This window comes from Prinia subflava, assembly GCF_021018805.1.
Source record: "Prinia subflava isolate CZ2003 ecotype Zambia chromosome W unlocalized genomic scaffold, Cam_Psub_1.2 scaffold_22_NEW, whole genome shotgun sequence".
Taxonomy (NCBI): Eukaryota; Metazoa; Chordata; class Aves; order Passeriformes; family Cisticolidae; genus Prinia; species Prinia subflava.
Window position 1 is genome coordinate 2364759 of NW_026960606.1, and position 19989 is coordinate 2384747.

Here is a 19989-nt window from a genome sequence, read left to right on the forward strand (position 1 = left end):
ATGAGTATATTGATTTGGGTATGATGCAGATGATAATAGAATAAAGGGTGGATAATGTCTTGGGTTGCAATGCAAGATCTAACCAAAAGTATGTATTCTACTGCCATCTGTTGAAACCGGTTTGGGTGGCCTTTTTCTTTATCTGTTCTATGACCCATTCCTCATAACTCTGGAGGGGAGGGGGCGGGTGTCTTCTGTTAATGGGCCAGGTGTTAAAACCAGCTGGGGCAGTGTTCTTTATCTCTTCCACAACCCATCCTCCCTCCAGGGGGATAGCTTCTGTTAATGGGCCATTAAGGCTCACTGCATGACTGATAAAATTACATCATCCCATTGTGAGATGCTCCACCCAGTGGGAGGAGCCAAGCATTCCTACCTGGATAAAATCTGAGATTCAGAACACCAGGACAGCCTGTTTCCCCTGGATTCCCAGAGGAAGACCGGACCCATCTCACCACCACTGGATCTTTAGAGGAAAACTACACCCTTCTACAGGATCATCTCTGCTCCAACAGAACCACATCTGTCACTCCAGGAGGACTTAATTGGACTGCTACCAACACCCGGACCAACAGGGTGTCAGGTTGTATTCTGACTATGTCAGTGTTTTCTTTTTTTTGTTTGTTTGCTTTTTTGTACTACTACATTTTTATTTTTGATATTCCTAGTAAAGAACTATTATTCCTATTCCCATATCTTTGCCTGAAAGCCTCTTAATTTCAAAAGTATAATAATTTGGAGGGAGGGGGTCTACATTCTAAGGGAAGCTCCGACTTTCCCAGCTTTGGTCTTTCCAAACCAAGACACAGCTATGCTTAGAAAAATTGAAATCACATCAATCTAAGTGAAAGTGAAGTGCAAAATTTTTGACATCCAGATGCTGCTTGTTGTGGGCCTGACATTGGTCTGAATTTAGGCTTCAGGCTCTGCTAGTGTCTGTGTGAAAGGCAAGTGAGCAACTTTCTCATGTTAGCCTGAGAAATCTAAAGGAGGAATTCAAACAAACCTTGGGAAGTGAGAAACCATCCACAGGTGGTGTTTTTCCAACATGTTTACTGGAAAGAAATATTTACAAAAGAGTGTAGACGCTGAATAACCAATCATGTTCTTTGTACCGAACTACTCTATAAAAGTAGAATTTAGAAGAATAAAGTTTGCTCTCATCTTTACCATCATGGAGAGTCATGTTGTTATTTCTGTGCCGTCCGAAAACCATAGCAACATCTGGTGACCTGACGTTTTCGAAGAAGTTCAGCACAGCCAGGACTGATTCATGCAGCAAAGCTTGAAAATTCTACCTGCCTCCTCAGAGAGGTAAGCGAAGTATCTCCACGTTTTTTCTAAAGAATGCTGGTCCTGCTGACCATGGAAAAAGATCAATCCTGCCAAAAGACAGCAGGTCGGACGGCACCCAGCACAGCTGGACTTTAATTTCTAGAAAAGACAGCCGGGCAGAGGTTCCAGAAAAACCTGGGGAACCCCTCTCCTGAGAAAGGACAGCTTGTGCCTTTCCTGACAAGAGCAGCTGGAATTCTTCGCTGCCGACAGCTTGCCCAGCGCTCCCCCGACCTCTTTCGGTTCTGTCTGGCCGAGATCAAAGCGAGCGTCTGTAAGCCTCTCCCGGCCGGCAGAGACGGCGCTTCCTTGGCTTTTCCTTCTCCTTTCTTCATACCACGGATGGCTGGCAGTGGTTCCTGCGCTATCATCCACTGCGACTAGTCTGTACCGTGACTTTAAAAGATGCTAGCCCGTCCAAGATACAGCTGGTCAGATTCCGACCCGGAGTGTGACACAACGATCCTTTCCTCGTCGGCGTGGCCCAGCATCTGGCCTGCGGACGGGACCGGGATCGAAAACCTATGATCCCTCTGTATCCTTCAGTGTGTTCAGGGCGAAAATTTCACTTTATGAGTGTTTTATGCTTGTAACGTTACCTGTGCTTGTTTTTATGATTGCCTGGTTGAGTTTTGGGCTTGTCTTTCTTTGTGTTTTAACTTTGTTCTTTCCCTTGTGCGGGGGTGGGGGGGTGCGGTGAGACAGGCATGGCAGCACGGATGCAATCTCCCTGCCTTCTCTCTCTCTCGCTCGGTTTTTCTCCCGCCCTGCTCCAGGGCGCTGCAGCGGCTGCAAAATCTCTCTCTCTCTCGTTTTTCCGTACTCGGTTTTCCCCCCTTCCCCCCAGGGCCGTGAGGGGGGCCACCGGCTCTCCGCTTGAGACAGGCGGCGGCAGGGCGGCGGCGGGCTGAGCTCCGCCGAGCACCGCTCCGTTGTCCCCTCCCCGTTTCCCCCCCGGCGGAGGTTTTCTCCCGCCGTGTGCAGTAGCGATGAGAACAGGGGCCAGCGGCCACTGCCCCGCCGGCACACACTTCATCGCTGTTTTCATTTCCTTCCCGCGTGAATTTGCACAGCAAGTCGTCATAGGAACGGAGGAGCGGTCTCCTCGCTCCTTTTCCCCCTTCCCCCCGCCATGAGCGGCGGGGTTCGCTCCCCCACTCCTTCCCTGCGGGCCGAGCGGCTGACTGCGAATAGGGCACGAGGAACTTGCCGTTCCTCTAGACAGCGGATAATGCTGTGGGAGTTGCTTCGCTTGAATTTTTTTTTACATAGAAATGGGGGCCACGTTTGTTTGGATTTCCCCCAGCTCCGCGGGGTGGCCCTGGGGCTCTTGAGCCCCCAAAGCCCCACTCAGGGAGGGCCAAATAGCTTCGCCGCTTTTGAGGTGAGCAGAAGCTTTTCCTTTTAGAGGGACAGTTGATTTTTGTTTGGGTTTTTTTTCCCTCCCCCCCTGCCTCAAAACATTTCTTCTCAAGGTGTCTCTGTGAACAGAATTGGAGCCTTAAATGCCTGTTCATAATAGAAGAAAAATGACAAGAAATACAAAAAACAAATAAGCAACCTTTGTTGCCTTTCGCAGATAACACAAGTATCATTAATAATTCTACAGTATAACCATCAGTTATGTTTTAAGTGTTATCTCAGTTTTAAGATATTTGATGTGAATTCACTGATATGATAAAGTTATCACAGTTCTACAGCCGGCTGCTACTGCTGCTGCTTCTGCTTCTTCTTCTCATGTACTTTGCTATTTGTTTATAATTGCCTGTAAGACACGTGTCACCCAAGAATTTTTCCATTTTCTAGCTGTCCATGCTAGTTTTGCATTCATGATTTTCTAAATATTTTCAGATTTCCAGACAAGGTTATCTGAGTTTGTAAGAATGCCTCCTCTGTCCTGACGGTTTGGGATGCAGTTCCAATCCTGGTCACAGACCATCTCAAGAGCCTGCTGAGCTCAGAGCATCTCTACCCTGACAAATTTAGGAGGTGTCAATTACCATATTAGTTTCTTATTATAAGATTTTTAAGAAGCTTGTTTTTAAAATTGGTGTAAGGGATTCCTCTGCAGTTAGAGCTGGGCACTGGCCATGCCTTGGCTCTCTCTGGATGGGAATTGCCTATTTGCCCAGATGTTTTAGCAAGAAATTACATGAGTTATTTGACTCAATAATTTGACCTTTAAATATAATAGCTGAATTGATCTTTGAGGTGAACCTGGAATTCCTGCCCGGGAAGGATGAACAGGATCTCACTGGTAAAGAAGCACTTCAGCTTTTGCAGTTTCTGGGCTGATCAAAATTATTATTAAAAAGATAACTTGCAACAATGTAACATTTATGTTATGAACCTGAAGAAAGAGTAAATATGAAACCTGGATGTTGAATTTAGACAATGGAGCCTGACAAGTTTGTTAACTTAAGGAGAAGATGTGCCTGTGTTTTATCATTAGCAGGTTCAGCAGTCGTGTTACCCATCACCTTTGAGGAGTGAAAAGGGACATTGCATAGCCTTAGTGGCTGTCATATAGACTGCAAACATGACCATGTGGTTGGAAGGTAGGGAGACAACAGAAGTCCTGTGTCAGCAGCATGGTCCTGTTTTCATCGATCATCCTCGAGTCACTCCCTGCTCCAGGCTTCAAGAAGACATCCAGTGATGCTAAGGATCAACATCTTGTCTCAATGGACTTTTTCTTTTCATGTGTTTTAATTTTATAGTAGATGTTGTTTCATTTAAGTTTCCTACATAGATGTAGTTGTATTTTAGGTAATAGTTCACGTGCCTTCGGTGTATGTTTTGTAGTTATTAAGGGCTGTTATTTCACTTTGTGGTTTTTGCCTTTCTGGTCTTTGGGATCATGTAGATTTTTTTTGGAGTCAGATATCTTTTTATTGATATTTTTATTAATTTTATTATTCTTATTCTTTCTTTCTAGGTGACATCCTACAGATATCATGGGCCAATTGAGTGAACGATGGTCGTCCAATACTGCACATCCTGCAATGGGTCTCTGCCCTTTCAAACATCGCATGCATTTTTGCATTTAAAAAAAAAAAAAAAAAAAAAAAAAGTGTCAACTCAGGTTGTCCAAATAATTGGAAAATTAAATCAGTTTGCGGTTGCAGGTGTAATGCAAGGACCACTGTCCTTTGCTAAAAGGCAGAAAAAGCCCTTGTTATCTGAAAGGATGATTCCTAGAGTGATGGATCTTGACAAATTAGACTGCCATTTTTGAGCAGGCTAATGATGTTTTGTTTTTTTCTGTATTAGAATTAGTAAATAGCTAAGCTTGACGCTGGTGCATGGACATGGTTATGAAGGGTCAACACCAAATGCCACAGAACTTCCCTGACCATTTAAGTTGGTGCCCAATGAAAGTTCTGTTTAGTAATTGGTTGATTACTAATGGGACTTCTGGTGTCATGTTTGTCTTTTTTTCTCTTGCAAGGGCCCTGCAGGAGAAGACACAGACACAGACGCCGCCCTCAGCAAAAACTAAAAGGGGGAGATGTGGGCCTGACATTGGTCTGAATTTAGGCTTCAGGCTCTGCTAGTGTCTGTGTGAAAGGCAAGTGAGCAACTTTCTCATGTTAGCCTGAGAAATCTAAAGGAGGAATTCAAACAAACCTTGGGAAGTGAGAAACCATCCACAGGTGGTGTTTTTCCAACATGTTTACTGGAAAGAAATATTTACAAAAGAGTGTAGACGCTGAATAACCAATCATGTTCTTTGTACCGAACTACTCTATAAAAGTAGAATTTAGAAGAATAAAGTTTGCTCTCATCTTTACCATCATGGAGAGTCATGTTGTTATTTCTGTGCCGTCCGAAAACCATAGCAACAGCTTGTCTCTTTTTGTAAACTGGAATTAAAGATTTTTTTTTAAGTTTTTACCAAATCTTGATATCTTCTCCCAGTGCAAGCATTATTGGTTTTGTCGCTGCCATTAGGAAAAGTTGTGCCATACAAAACCTCAACAGTGTTTTAAGTGGTCAGTCTTTTTTTTTTCTCTCTCCTTCCTTTAAAGAGCCAGCCATCGTTTTGGAGTACTTCCTCAGGATTTTTCTGTGAAATAGTTAAGGTGCAGTGCCTAGTCCTTTTCTAATGCCTCACTGTCTTCAGGTTGTCCTTCTGATTTAAATACAGAGTTTTTTTAAGTTTCCCTCGTTGTACAGGTATATGGTATGGGCGGACAAAAGCACTGGTGTTCTTGGTTGTCCCTTATTCTTTCACTGTTGCCACACAGCCTGATATTGAGGAAGCATAGTATGAGGCAGCTTTATTTCCTACCTCGTTAAAGATGTGAGGCCATAGTTAATAGTGTAGGCTGCAAAATACTGCCTTTCTCCCCTCCCCCCAAACCCCAACCCAACAGAAGTGTCTCCTGAAGGGCATTTTCCTCTTAGATATTTTGCTTCCTAATGGTCTAGTACAAAGTAAACATAACTTGCTTGCAGCTATGCTGCCAAAGAAGAGGGATTACTGACATGTTAACCAGCCCACTTTAAAATCTTGCTCTTTTTTGAGGTTTAGATTAAGCAGATGGCTATACTGTCTCATGCGTGAGTCTCTTAAGCTGTCCTCTCTCCACAGTCAGAACTGAAGAGAATGGAGTGGACAACAATCAAGGAGACAGGCCTTCAGACCGTGGGAAACGTGGCCGTGGGAGAGGTGAGATGGTAGTATTTGTGCAGGACTGACACCAATGATTCATACCCTGAAATCGAACTCTGCCATTTGTTTCTTTAAACACTTCTTTTTAAGCATTTGTTGGTTATACTTTGATTCCATAAGCATTTCATCCACCTTTAATCTAGGTACGTTCTTCTCCATTGCCCCTTGTTTTGTCTTGGTCTCAGAACAACTTGAAAATATTGACAGATGACTTCTATGGTAATTTCCTGTGTAGCAGGCTTGTGTGCTCTGGCTATGGAGAGCTGTTGTCCCAGATTGACTTATGTCAGCTTTTTCAGACTGGGAGTATGCTGGGCTCTGCAGGATGTACCTTGGCAGCAGGAGAGCTCAAGATTCCATCTGTATGGCTCTCAGGGAAGGATTTGATGTATACTTGTGCTGTTTCTTTGGGGTAGATCTGGTTGTCAGGCTTGCCTACTGTTTTTCGTAGCCAATCAGAGAAAGTACAACCCACCTTAGAGGCTTTTTGGTAAGAGAAGGAATTCAGCATAGAGGACTTGAGAAGAACTGTGGAAAAAGAATGCTGCAGAGTCTTAGGTACAACAATCTTATCTTGTAGAAGATATAGGAAAGCTGTTGATAATGGATTTGATGTGGAATCAAGGGATGTGTAGTTGGTTTGATTTTCATGGGTTGAAGTGGAAAGAAGCTTGTTTCTTCTAAGAGCAGGAGGAATGAAAATGAGTAACTTGGGTACAGTGCAGATTGTGTGAGGAAGTGGGTATTAAATGAGTTAAATTGTCAAAGTGCATAGCAGAGCTAATGTACTTAAGTAATGTCTGATTGACGAAAAATTCTGCCTTCAAAAGGCTCTCTTCTTTGAAATATTAAGTAATGACGCATTCAAAGACAGACACTTCCAACTTTATTGTCTCCAGATCTGCATCTTGAAGGAATGGAAACCTGCAACGACATAGCTTCTGAAGGATTGCAAAAATGACTCAGTTGTACCTGTGAATCAGCAAATACCTAATGGTGTGTGTAGAGAGGTAGCCTTGCAGGGGAGGATGTGGTATAGTTCACAGCTACAGTTTTTTGGTATGTTAGCACTGTTAATAGATGGAATGAAAGTATTTCAGTTAATTGTTTTATAAAATAATCCTTTATACTCAAATTATAAATATAAAGGGAGGAGTTTTTAAAATTGTTGGCTGAAGCTTAGAGGTTAACTTTAAATGCTGTCTGTTTTTTGCTTTGTAACCTTATGAACAATACATTGCTTTTGTTGTCAATGCTGTAGCTCTCTAGGTGAATATCATGTCATAAGCCAAAACACTGACCTATCTGACTGAAGAAATAGGAACAACTTCAACCAGTTTTCATTCACTGGCTTAGTGTACAAAGTATTACTGTATCTCTCTACCAAGTATTTTAGACTGTGCATTCATGTGAGAAAAGTATCTTAATGAAATGTTTTCAGCTATCTGGGAAAAGCTGGTTGACTTCAGTATTACTATATTTTAAGCATGTGTATTCTGTGGCAGGAAATATCTAATTAAATTTTAATGCAAACCTCTTGTGGTTTTTGGCCAGGATAGTTATTTCTTTTTGCAGTAGCCATGAGGGAGAAGAGCCTGGAGCCATCTGAGCATGCCTAGGTTGTTATTCTACACTACTCATGACTGCCAGGGGGTGTAAGTAAGGGATTCTCACTTCTGAGAAGGAGGGGGGGCATGGTTTATGGTCAGGAAGAAAAAGATGGCACATGGAGTGTCCCCCCACCATTCTGTTCATTGTCTTGGGAGTTGCGCAGTGCGAGTTGGTTGATGAATGTGGGTATTTTTTGGGTTTTTTTGCATGAAAATCACCCTCTTTTTGTACACTTTTGTTATTAGTATTGTTGCTGTTACTGTTCATTTTCTTATCTCATTGTATTTTCCATTAAATAGTTTTATCTCAACCCTTTATCTCTGCCATTCTTATCTCCCACTGAAGGGGAGGAGCGGGGGGGGGGGGGAGGGAGAATGGGACACACTCTAAATTAAGGAGTGCTGCTCCTAAACAGACTTTAATTGGCACCCAGTGTGAGGCATGAAGGGTTGAGATAACAGAGTTGCCCAGACTCGGTGGGAAGCAATTTTGTTCTGAGAATTTGTTGTATTAGGTATGGAGCCACTGGGCACAATGTTGCTTGGTCTGTTCACATGGTTGTGGTACCTAACCCTGTATGTGTTTCTGTATATGCACTATGTGCCCATCACAGTGCTCTTTTTCAGAGCAGGGATAGGGATCAGGATTGCTTTGTTACTGTACTATGTGATATCAGTTTATGATATGATAACATCAAGGGCAATGAGGGTCATTAGGGATGTGTCTTGAGTGCTGCTCTCCTGCCATGGCCTTGGGTGCAACCTCTGGAAATTCATTAATAATCAAACGCAGGCTGTGGGGGAAACAAGGAAGGATGATTTTCCCCAGCTTTTTACTCCCTTTTCCTCCTTCAGGCCTGTTATATCCACTTTTGAGAATTTTGAATTTCCTTTGGATGTTAAGGAAAGTTTCTTCTTGTTGCTAAGTCTGCCAGGTCTCCTCAGTGCAGTGCACACCATGTTCAGTCAAGAAAGAGATATCTAGGGAGGTTATTCAGAGATCTGCCACAAGGGCAGATGGATAGTCATGAGTGGCATGGAATGTGGGAGAAAATGAGCCAGTTTGGGGGGAAATTCTCTGCTCCACTGGTTTGGAAGTTCACTCCTGAACAAGTATAGGACCTTGTTAAAGTGACAGAAAATTTGCAAGGACAATGCTGTGACCGCTCCACAGAGGAGCAACTTGTTGCAGTGTGCAGGGCCCTGGCTACTATTTATTGGACACCACTTGTCACTAGACAGCACCCTCAGGGGGAGGAGGAAGAAAGCAGAGCAACTGACACTGTGGCCACTCAAACTGCAGCTGAACCAGAGTAACAACCCATGCTGGTTGCAGTCATACCTATACAGAAAAAAAAGTCCAAGACCAAATCATTTTGCTTAGTGAGCGCTGAAGACGAAGCAGGGCCCTCAGAACAGGAGGAAGATGCAGGGCCAGAGATAATCACCCAATCCCTATCCCTGGGTGAGCTGCAAGATATGTGACAAGATTCCAGCTGCCAGTTGGGTGAGCCCATGGTGATCTGGCTGCTCTGATGCTGGGGTATGGTGGCCTATGATATGAAACTAGATGGTAGCCAAGCAACTGTGATCCCTGTCCTGGAATGTGTGCATTGACCAGAAAATTAGGAAGACAGAAACTCTCAGCCTCTAGAGGTGACTCCTGTCAAGAGTGATGGAAAGGTATTCTCTCAAAAATGTTCTAATAGTGCACTCAAGCAGGTGAAATGCCGTGGAGCAAGGTATCCAGTAGCTGAAATAATTAGCTGTGCTGGAGGTACTCTATAGGGATTCAAATAATGAGCAGTCTCCTGTAAATCCAGATGAGGTCCAGTGTACACAATTCATGTGGCAGAAGTGCCTATGGAGTATGCCGTCATCGTATGCCATCTCACTGGCAGTGATGTCAAGGAAAGAAGGAGAACGAACAGTGCTTCAGATGACTACCTGACTCTGGCAATAGACATGGTCAACAAAATAGCAGCTATGTCCCCACCAACCAGAAAGAAGAACACAGAAGCTTTCCTAGACACTGTGGGTTTTTGGAGGATGCATATTCCAGATTAGTCAGATTGTAAACCCTCTTTATCATGTGTGAGGGAAGAAAAAGGGTTTCAAGTGGAGTTGTCTTGGTTTAAAAGACAGGTATCTGCTAAGGAAGATGGGAATCTCCCTTGGGATGTAAAATATGACCCCTTTCCCTCTGAATTATTATAACTTTGGAATTATGACACTTTCAGGCAAAGATATGGGAAAAGGAATAACAGTTCTTTACTAGAATATATATACCAAGGCAAACAAACAACAATAACAGCAGCAACAACAAACAAAAACACCCAGAAAGCCAATAACAGCCTTCTCTTGGCCACCAAGCCTTTTCTCCTTTGGTGTAATTATGGTCACAGCTTGCAGGGATGCTCTTGGCTCCTGGCCAGGCAGGGCCGGTGCAATGATTCCCCTGTGGCTGCAGGGGGTGCTGTGGCTTGAGCTCAGTGGCCTCTTTCCACATGGTTAATGGCGCCTCAGATGGCGGGAGAGAGAGAAAAGGGGCTCCCTTTGCAAACTCATGGGGAGCAGCCGGTCTCAGTGTCACTCTGGGTGACGAAATGGACTGTAGCAGGAACCTCGGAGCAGTAGGCTGGAGCAGTAGAGGCAAGCACACCTGGGGTGGCAAACAAAGTGCAGCAAAAACCTGAAACAGTGTCAGAAAACAGTGGGGTTGAGCAGTGGCAGCTGGGCTCCCACAAGCAGCTGCTGCAAACAGCCAGGAGATGCTCCCTCTGGAGAGGGGGAGGGGGTCGAGGTCCCAGATTTGCTTTGAGGCACCTAAGTAGATGGTAAAGGTCCCTCCCAGTGAGGTCCAGTGTTGAAAAGGCTTAGTTCAATGACCGCTCTTGCAAGCAAAGGCTCACCCACAGTAAGGAGAAGCAGTGAAGGACAAAACTCCACAGTGTCAGCAAATCCTCTGGGCAGCAACAGTCCGGCACCAAAACCACAAACTGCCCCTCCTCTGATCCCAAAAGCGAGCTAGGGCTGAGCCCAACCCCTGACCCCCAGCCAAGTCTCTCGGTATCTCTGCACTTCCCAAGAGAAAATTCCCCAGCTACCAAGCTCACTTCCCAGCTAAGAGACTGCAGCCAACTGCACCCCTCCTCCCTCCTGGCCACATCTTTTGTCTCTTAAGTATCATTGTTCTCATCTCTTAGGCAACAAATGGGAGAAAAATTCCCTGAGAGAAAGTGTAATATATGATGTAATTCGTGTTCATGCAATATAAATGTATAAGCATTCATGTTCATGTAATATGATGTATCGATGGTATAAATTCAGCCGTGTTTTAGGGGAAATATGGTAGCAGTCACTCGGGTGTGGAAATAAAGTAAAAGGATTAAGAATTGTGAACCCCCTTGCCAAAACTTGGACAAGGACCATGATTTACAACAGAAAGGAGGGTGGCTACGGGAAGAGATAAGCCCACTCTGGAGATGGACTCGACAACGACCGACCATTTTTGCTCGATAGGGATCTAGACTTCATCATCTGGGGTGTGCATCCCAATACAAGATTCCCAGAAGTTAAATCAAGTATTCATCTCTTCTCGAAAATCCAATCAACCATCAGGCAGTGAGGACAGAATTTCATGAATATGGAAAAGGAGTCGAAAAGGACAAAGAAGTATGAAGCAATGCCCTGTCTGGCCAAAACTGTATATAAACTGACCCTGCTGGGACTGAAATTGTGAACAGGGGAGCTCTGGTGCGATAGAGGCCGGGGCTGGGTTCACCCAGTGCCAATCCCGGGCTCAACACTGACTTTGTTTGTGGCTTTTTCATTTTACAAATTTTGTTTCCAATTTTTATTTTTGTAAACTATTAATAAAATTAATTTTTATTAATTGGATTTGCTACGTATTTATAACAGAAAGGATTTTTCCTTTATTTTTTTCCCAACCTCTAACAGGGGTCCTGAACAAGAACAAACTTTTGAACAAATTAAACAGGAGATTGATCATGTAGTAGCCCTTGGGCCAGTCAGGACAGGACAGGATGTGAAAAATGTGCTCTACACCATAGCTGAGGAGAATGGTCCTTTCTGGAGCCTCTAGCAGAAAGTACCTGGGGAGACCCAAGGATGACCCCTGGGATTCTGGAGTCAGGGATACAAAGGATCCAAGGCCTTTTACACCCCAACTGAAAAAGAGATACTGGCAGCTTATGAAGGGGTTCAAGCTGCTTCAGAAGTGGTTGGCACTGAAACACAGCTCTTCCTGGCACCCCGACTGCCAGTGCTGGGATGGATGTTCAAAGGGAAAGTCCCTTCCACACATCATGCCACTGATGTTACGTGAAGTGGGTTGTGTTGATCACACAGCAAGCTCAAAATCCCAGTCACCCAGGGATCTTGGAAGTCATCACAAACTGGCCTGCAGGTGAGAATTTTGGACTAATTTCAGAAGAGGAAGAGGAAAAGGTAGTGTGCTGAGGAGGCTCCACCATATAGTCAGCTACTAGAAATTAAAAACAATATGGTCTTTTTCTTGATGGTTTCTGCTGTATCGTAGGGATACATCAAACATGGAAAGCTGACTTATGAATTCATACACGGTGAGTCGCAGAAGCTGTTGAGGGCCAAGGTTGATCAAGTCATGTTGCAGAGCTGAAAGCTGTCCAATTGACTTTGGATATCGCTAAAGGAGAGAAATGGCCAGCGTTCCACCTCCCCACTGACTTGTGGATGGTAGAAAATGCTTTGTGGGGGTGGCTGGACCAATGGAAAAAAGACCAATTGGCAGTGCAGAGAGAAAGCCATCTGGGCTGCTGAATCATGGCAAGACATGGCTGCTCAGGTAGAGAAATTGACTGTAAAAGTACATCATGTACATGCAATGTTCTTCAGTAGTGTGACTCTTGGGTGCATGTGGAAAAATGGTGAGGTAGATCAAGCTGCCAAGATTAAAGTGTCTCAGATGGATCTAGACTGGTGACATAAGGGTGAATTATTTCTGGCTCAATGGGCTCATGATGCATCAGGTCATCAGGAAAAAGATGCAACATACAGATGGGCTTGTTATCAAGGAGTGGACTTAACCATGGACACTATATCCCAGATTATCCATAACTGTCAATCATGTGCTATTGTCAAGCAGGCCAAGTGGGTAAAGCCTCTGGTGTGGAGGATGATGGTCAAAATATAAGTATGGGGAGGCATGGCAGATTGATTACATCACACTGCCACAAACCCACCAAAGCCAGCACTGTGTGCTGACAATGGTGGAAACAACCACTGGATGGCTGGAGACATACTCTGTGCCTCATGTCATTGTCCGGAACACCATCCTGGGCCTTGAAAAAGCAAATCCTGTGGTGACATGGCACCCTAAAAAGAATTGAGTTGGACAATGGGACTCATTTCAGAAATAGCCTCATAGACACCTGAACTGGAGAGCACAGAATTGAGTGCATGTATCATATTCCCTATCATGCACCAGCCTCTGGGACAATTGAACGGTGCAATGGACTGTTAAAAACCACATTTAAAGTAGTGAGGGAGTGAGACCTTCAAACATTGGGATCTACATTTAGCAAAGGCCACCTGGTTAGTTAACACTAGAGGCTCTACCAGTTGAGCTGGCCCTGCCCAATCAAAACTTCAATGTACCACAGAAGGGGATAAAGTCCCTGTGGTGCATATGAGAAATGTGTTAGGGAAGACAGTTCAGATTAGTCCTGCCTGAAGGAAAGGCAAACACATCTGTGGGATTGTTTTTGCTCAAGGACCTGGGTGCACTTGGTTGGTAATATAGAAGGATGGGGAAATAGGATGTGTACTTCAACGGAATTTGATTTTGGGTGAGAACAGTCTGTAATGTTGAATTGTATAATATCAGGTGCTAAATGACACTACTACTGTGCCATAACTACCATGGATAATGAGGATGGACTGATCTAGATACACCAGTCATGAGCTCCTGATATAGCAGCCAGCTGACAGCACACCAGCCCTCCTCCCCTGGAAGGCATCTAGGACAGATAGAACCCACAGTCATGGACTAAATTAACTCAACAGACATCTTGGAGGGATGGCCGTTGACAATGAAAATGATATGTGTGCTTGTGTATATTTTTATATATACATATGTATATATTTGGAAGGTATAAGATCTGGACATGAGCTAGATGATATAGAACAAGGGGTGGATGGTGGATAATGTCCTGTGTTTTTGGAGAGAACAGAGTGAACTCTTCCGCATTTGTTGTGAGGGCATGGATCCTAGAGCCTCTGGGTGTTCCTACGTTTTTATTCTATACCACTCATTTCACTGCCAGGGGGGCAGAAGTAAGGAATTCTCACCTCCAAGAAGGAAGGGGATGTTGCTTACCGTCAGGAAGAAAAAGGTGGTTTACAGAGGGTCCCCCTGCTATTTTGTTCATTTTCTTGGGTGGTTGTACAGCGCCAGGTTGGTTGGTGAATGTGGGGGTTTTGTATGCTTTTGTTATTATTGTTGCTGTTACTGTTTGTTTTATCTCGTTGCTGTTTCCAGTAAATTGTTCTTATCTCAACCCATAATCTCTGCCTCTTATATCTCCCACTGGAGGGGAGAGGGAAGTGAGCGTGGTGGTGGTGGTGCAGCACCAAATTAGGGGGTGCCGCTCTTAAACCATGACAAAACCCATGAAATCTGCAGGGAGTTGTATAAAGCTGTGTAATTTATTTCTCAGTATTTCAGGGATGGCCGACCTTTCTTTGGATATTAGTAGAAATTGGCTTGGGGTGATTTTATGATGATATTTTATTTCCTAATAATCTGCTTTATCCCCAGAAATGTCTACAGTATCTTTAAGATGAACCAGGGGGTGGGACTGGAGCCTGGGAGCCCCAGGCACGGGCTCTGTTCAATCTCTCTCTCTCCAGTGATCAATGGCTACATGGATTTTTACTTAGTGGCCTTTTGCTGGATTAATTTTTGCCAATTTAGGCAAGAAGCCTCTGGTTTCTGGGGGTTTTCTACCTTACCCTGGCCTGGAGGCTTTTCACCGGCAAATCCTTTTTGCTTTTTTTTTTTTTTCCCCCTCTCTGGCCCTGGGAGCTTGTGGGGTGGCCACAGTCAGTCCGAATCCTGGGAAAGACCGAGCCAGCCAAAAAAGACACATCAAAATCTGTAGAAGGGAATACATGTGACTTTGTCCCTGATAAGTAACAGCTGTGTTAATTACCCAATACAGCCTCTCCCAGATGAGTCACAGCTGTATCCAATAAAGACAAGTATGATAAAAGGGAATGGGTTAGCTGGTGAGGGAGAATCATGAAGGTGGAGGAACCTTGAGGAAGAGGGAATGATGAAGAAGGATCCTAGAGACAGAATCACTGCTGTGAGGTCAGTCTGGGTCTGCAGTTAGAGCCTGTTGTTGGAATCTGCAGTCATAGTCTAGCTAGGTAAAAGCCTGCACTCAGAGTCTACAAACTAATACATGCAGTCAGAGTTCAGCAGGAAATAAGCAGCAGTCAGAGGCTGCAAGGGAAACCTACAGTAGGAGCTTGCTGCAGCCAGAGTCAGTGAATAGTGGGAGTCAGGATAGCTGAGCTGTAAAGAGGAATAAACCAGGACCCTTTTAATGCTGTGATAAACAAGAAGTCTGTCTTGGCTCATTTCTACCCTCTAACAAGAGGGCTGGTGCAACAAAAATCCACCAGTTTTGCCTGCTGTGAGGAGGAACACCAATGCCAGAGGATCAACAGGTTTCCCATCTGCTCTGCTCTGCTGTGTGAACTCCTCTTCCCCTTCCTGGAGACAAAAGGGACCTGTTGCCATTTTGTTTTCCAGGCCACACAGTCAGCCTGTGTATTTTTCTTCCCTGGGCATTTGAGATTTGTTTTGTTCTGCTGTGGATGGGTGTGTGTGTGTGTTGAGGGTAAGTTTCTGAGAGTTCATATCTACCATTTATTCAGTCCTTTTCTGTGCCTTGTGGGCACCCTCCCTCCCCCCCTTTTTATTTGTCTACAGAACCAAGACAAACTAATAATAAAAATCTATCATTCCATCTGGAAGTCTTTTCTGTTGCACAGAATTAGGTGCTTCAGCTGCAAGTAAATAGGTGGCTGGTAATCACTACAGAACATTTTTGAAAAAATGTTTTATGCAGAGCATGTGTCTGTAGGAATCTAGGTGTTGGATAAAAAATAGGGGTCAGCTAGTATCTTTGCAATGCATTGTCTATTTTAAGCTACCTACTGAGACTGGAGTTATCCTACTGACGGCTTTATAGGGGAGGATTTTCTGGGCCATTGTGTTACTTTTTTACTGTAGAACAATATAATTTTAAGAAATCACATGCACTGAAAATAGCAGAAATGGGATTGACACTGTGGTGAAAATATGATGTTCACTGAGGGGATAAAACCCTGATACTCAGTATTTCAGTCTCCATGCTATAGGCACTAGCCTTTTTAGGAGACTGCTTGATGAACTCCCTTGGGAGGCAGTCCTGAAGGACAAAGGAGTCCAGGAAGGTTGGACATTCTTCAAGAAGGAATTCTTAAAGATTCAGGAGCATGCTGTCCCATGTGCTGAAAGACGAGCTGCTGGGGAAGACAGTGGGCCTGGCTTAACAGAGAGCTTTGACTAGAAGCTGGAGGGAAGAAAAAATTGATCACCCTTGGAAGAAGAGGCAGGCAACTTGTGAGGACTACACCATCATAATGTTGTACAGGGAGAAAATTAGAAGGGCCAAAGCCTTAATAATGGCTACTGCCATACAAGACAATAAAAAATGTTTCTGTAAATATATCAGCAGCAAAAGGAGGGACAAGGACAATATCCTTAACTGAGTGTGTGGGAAAGCATAGTGACAAAGGATGAGGAAAAGGCTGAGGTACTCAATGCCTTCTTTGCTTCAGTCTTTTATAACAAGACCAGTTTGTTCTCTGGGTGCCCAGCCCCCTGAGCTGGAAGATGGAGACAGGTAGCAGAATGAAGCCCCCACAATCCAAGGGGAAATGGTCAATGATCTGCTACACCACTTATACACACACCAGTCCTTGGGACTGGATGTGCTCCACCCAAAGGTACTGGGGGAGCTGACAGAAGTGCTCACCAAGCCACTTTCATTTATCACCAGTCCTGGGTTGCCACCTACAAGAAGGGTTGGAAGTAGGATCTGGGGAACTTCAGGCCTGTCAGCCTGATCTCAGTGCCAGGGAAGGTTATGGAACAGGTTGAGTGCCATCATGTGGCACCTACAGGACAACCGCAGGAGCAGGCCTTGTCAGCATGAGGTTTGGAAAGCAGGTCTAGCTTCACCAACCTGGTCTCATATGACAGGGCCCCCTGCTTAGTGGATGAGGCAAAGCCTGTGGATGTTGTCTTCCTAGAGTTTAGTAAAGCCTTTGACACTCTCCCACAACATTCTCCTGGAGACACTGGCTGTTCATGGCTTGGCCAGTTGCACTTTTAGCTGGGTAGAAAACTGACTGGATGGCTGAGCTCAGAGAGTGGTGGGGAACAGAGTTAAATCCAGCTAGAGGCCATTTACTAGTGCTGTTCCCCAGGGCTCAGTGTTTAGGCCAGTCCTGTTTAATATCTTTATCAATGATTCGTTAAGAGGATCGAGTGCACCCTCAGTAAGTCTGCAGATGACACTAAGTTGGTGCTGATCTGCTGGAGGGTCTGAAGGTTTTACAGAGGGATCAGGACAAGTTGGATCAATGGGCTGAGGCTAACTGTATGAAGTTCAACAGGGCAAAGGGCCGGGTCCTGCATTTGGGTCACACCAACCCCCCCTGCAGCACTGTAGACTTGGGGAAGAGTGGCTGGAAAGCTGCCCAGCAAAGAAGGACCTGGGGGTGCTGGTTAACAGCCAGCTGAACATGAGCCCTGAAGGCTAATGGCATCCTGGCCTGGATCAGGAATAGTGTGGCCAGCAGGACCAGGGCAGTGATCATTCCCCTGTACTGGGCACTGGTGAGGCCACACCTCGAATCCTGTGTTGAATTTTTGGCCTGTCACTACAAGAAAGTGGAAGTGTTCAAAAGGCGTGTGGATGTGGTACTTGGGGATGTTATTGAAATCAGGGTCTCTATTTGGGGTTGGAGACGGAGCAAACACAGATACAACCAGTGTAGTTAAAACATACGTTCTCTTTATTCCCGAAATGGCTGGTTTTATACAGTGCAGAATAATTTACAGTTGCAGGTGCATTCTTATTGGCATTCAGCATGAACAAGTATGTAAACTCTCAGTTTAAGGCAGCTACCGTATCTTCACTCTCATTGTCCTATACAGTCTATGCCCACACCTTAACCTAATTTCTAACTGCGCCACAAAGCTTATCTACTTCTACAGGGCCCAAATCTGAGGCCTAGCAGGCCCAAATCTGAGGCCCAGTTTGGGATAGCTCAAATCTCATTACACAGCACATTGTGCCCACGATCTCTAAGAAATTCGGTTACAGTTCCCTCTTTTCTTTTTGAGCTACCCAAACTGATGCTAAGGCACGGCTGGCTAATTTTTGCATACACCGTATCAAGCAAGGCACGATAATTAAGATAACTCTAATAACAATGAGTATCACTATACTAAAACGGATCAAGTCCTTGATCCACCCAGTAAAACCCCATGATCCAAGCCATTTGTCAGTGTCTACAACTACGAGTTTTTTCATGTTCTCCTTTAACTGTGATAGCTGCTTGTCAATTGATTGCGACTGATCTGATAAATTCATGCAGCACATGACTTCAAATTCTTCACATCCATGCCCTTGTGCTAAAAGGAGGAAGTCCACTGCAGCTGTGTTTTGAAGCACTGCATGACGAATATCATTAACATCTTTGGCAAGCTCACTTAGTAGATTAGATGTTATATTAATTTGTTTTCCTGTCCAGCAGGCCAAATTTTTTAATTGCGTTAGGGCTTGCGCTGAAGCAACTCCTGGGGCAAAAAATGATGCTGAGATTACAGCTGCAGGTTGCCATAAGCCAACTCGATCTCTACAGTTGGGGCCTAGTTGAGACATACTCTCAGGGTTATTGTTTCCCTGAGATTCTCCTTGGGGTTGCTGGCCCACAAGGTAATAAGGGTTCCCCCAAGGTTGCTGTTCCCTGGGAGTTTCCCCTGGGTTGCTGTTCCCAGAGGTAATAAGGTTTTCAGTCTTCTCTTTGCCCTAAGTGTTTCACACCAGAGGTAGAGACGACAAGCTGAGTCCGCCAGTGCACATTTCCAAGGTTGTTTATTCTTCATTATCTCAGTCCTTTTTCAGCTCTGCCAGGCACTTCCCTGGCAGGGTACCTTATCTTAGTTCTTTCTCAGCTCTGTGAGGCATCCCCAGCAGAGCAGGACACGTGGCGGACTGGGCGGATCAGAGAGCCCCGCACCTTATGTACGGTACCCCTGACCCAACCACTGTCCGAGACGCATTTTTTATTTACAAAATTTTACCAATACCTACTACCTTTACTAACATGTCAGTTCTACTCTAAGCCAATCTCTAAAATCCAGCTCAGCACAAGATGGGGGACGAGAGCAAGAACAAGGAGCACAGGGGCCACTCCCCAATTCCTCCATCTTGTCTCTTCAGCCCCATATGCTAAGAATCCTAATTTCTATATTTATATTCTATAATAAACCATCCACTACTTATTTTAAATTCTTAGGATTTGTGATTCTTCCTGCATGTGAGTGTTCACTCCCATGGACAGGAATCAGAGTCAGTGTCCTCCTGGGATCTGTGTGGGTATAACTGACCCCCCTGTACAGATCCCAGACCCCCCTGTCCGGTCTCCAAACCCTCCAGGGTGGCCAGAGGGATGTTCTAGACTCCAACATCTCCCCCTCCTCTTTGCAGTAAAAATGCTTCTCTGACAACTCTGTTCTTGGCCCGCCGTATGCATTGAAGCAAACACGGCACATACATCAGAAGAATCACAAGCTTCAGCAGGAAATACACACATACTCTCAAAAGTTCCCTCTACCATGATAAAAGGTTAAACACATTGAACATTCCATCCATTCAAAGCTCAGTTCTCATATTGTTGGTTCACAGCCTTTTTCCAGTTGTCTTATGTTCTCATGATATCTCTTCAAACTTATCTACTCATGTCTCAGCATCAGCAATGAATAATCAATTGCTGTTCTGTTTTCGTCTCACACTGTCAATATCAGTTAAATCATTCAGTGTAAGAGAAGTGGCATGGGCATACTTGTTCTGACAACAGCCCCTTTGATCCAATAGTATTAAAATCATCCCTGATACTGTCTGCATTGCCATCACAACTTGGATCATATTGTTCAACAGATCTTTCCTCTCTTGCTCTTTTATCAATGCCATGCTGGGTGTTAACAAAGAACATCTCTTGTTGCTGCATGGACCATCC

The 19989-nt window shown here is 44.5% G+C and overlaps 1 protein-coding gene across 15 annotated transcripts in view; it reads left to right on the top strand.

Annotated features, from left to right (window-relative positions):
• LOC134564852 (ubiquitin-associated protein 2-like) overlaps positions 1-19989 on the top strand; it is a 240390-nt gene that overhangs the window by 55671 nt on the left and 164730 nt on the right. For all 15 annotated transcript variants that reach the window (XM_063424089.1, XM_063424082.1, XM_063424094.1 and 12 more), the window contains one exon: positions 5933-6010. In XM_063424089.1, the coding sequence (XP_063280159.1) occupies positions 5933-6010 (78 nt within the window). The remainder of the gene's footprint in view (positions 1-5932; positions 6011-19989) is intronic.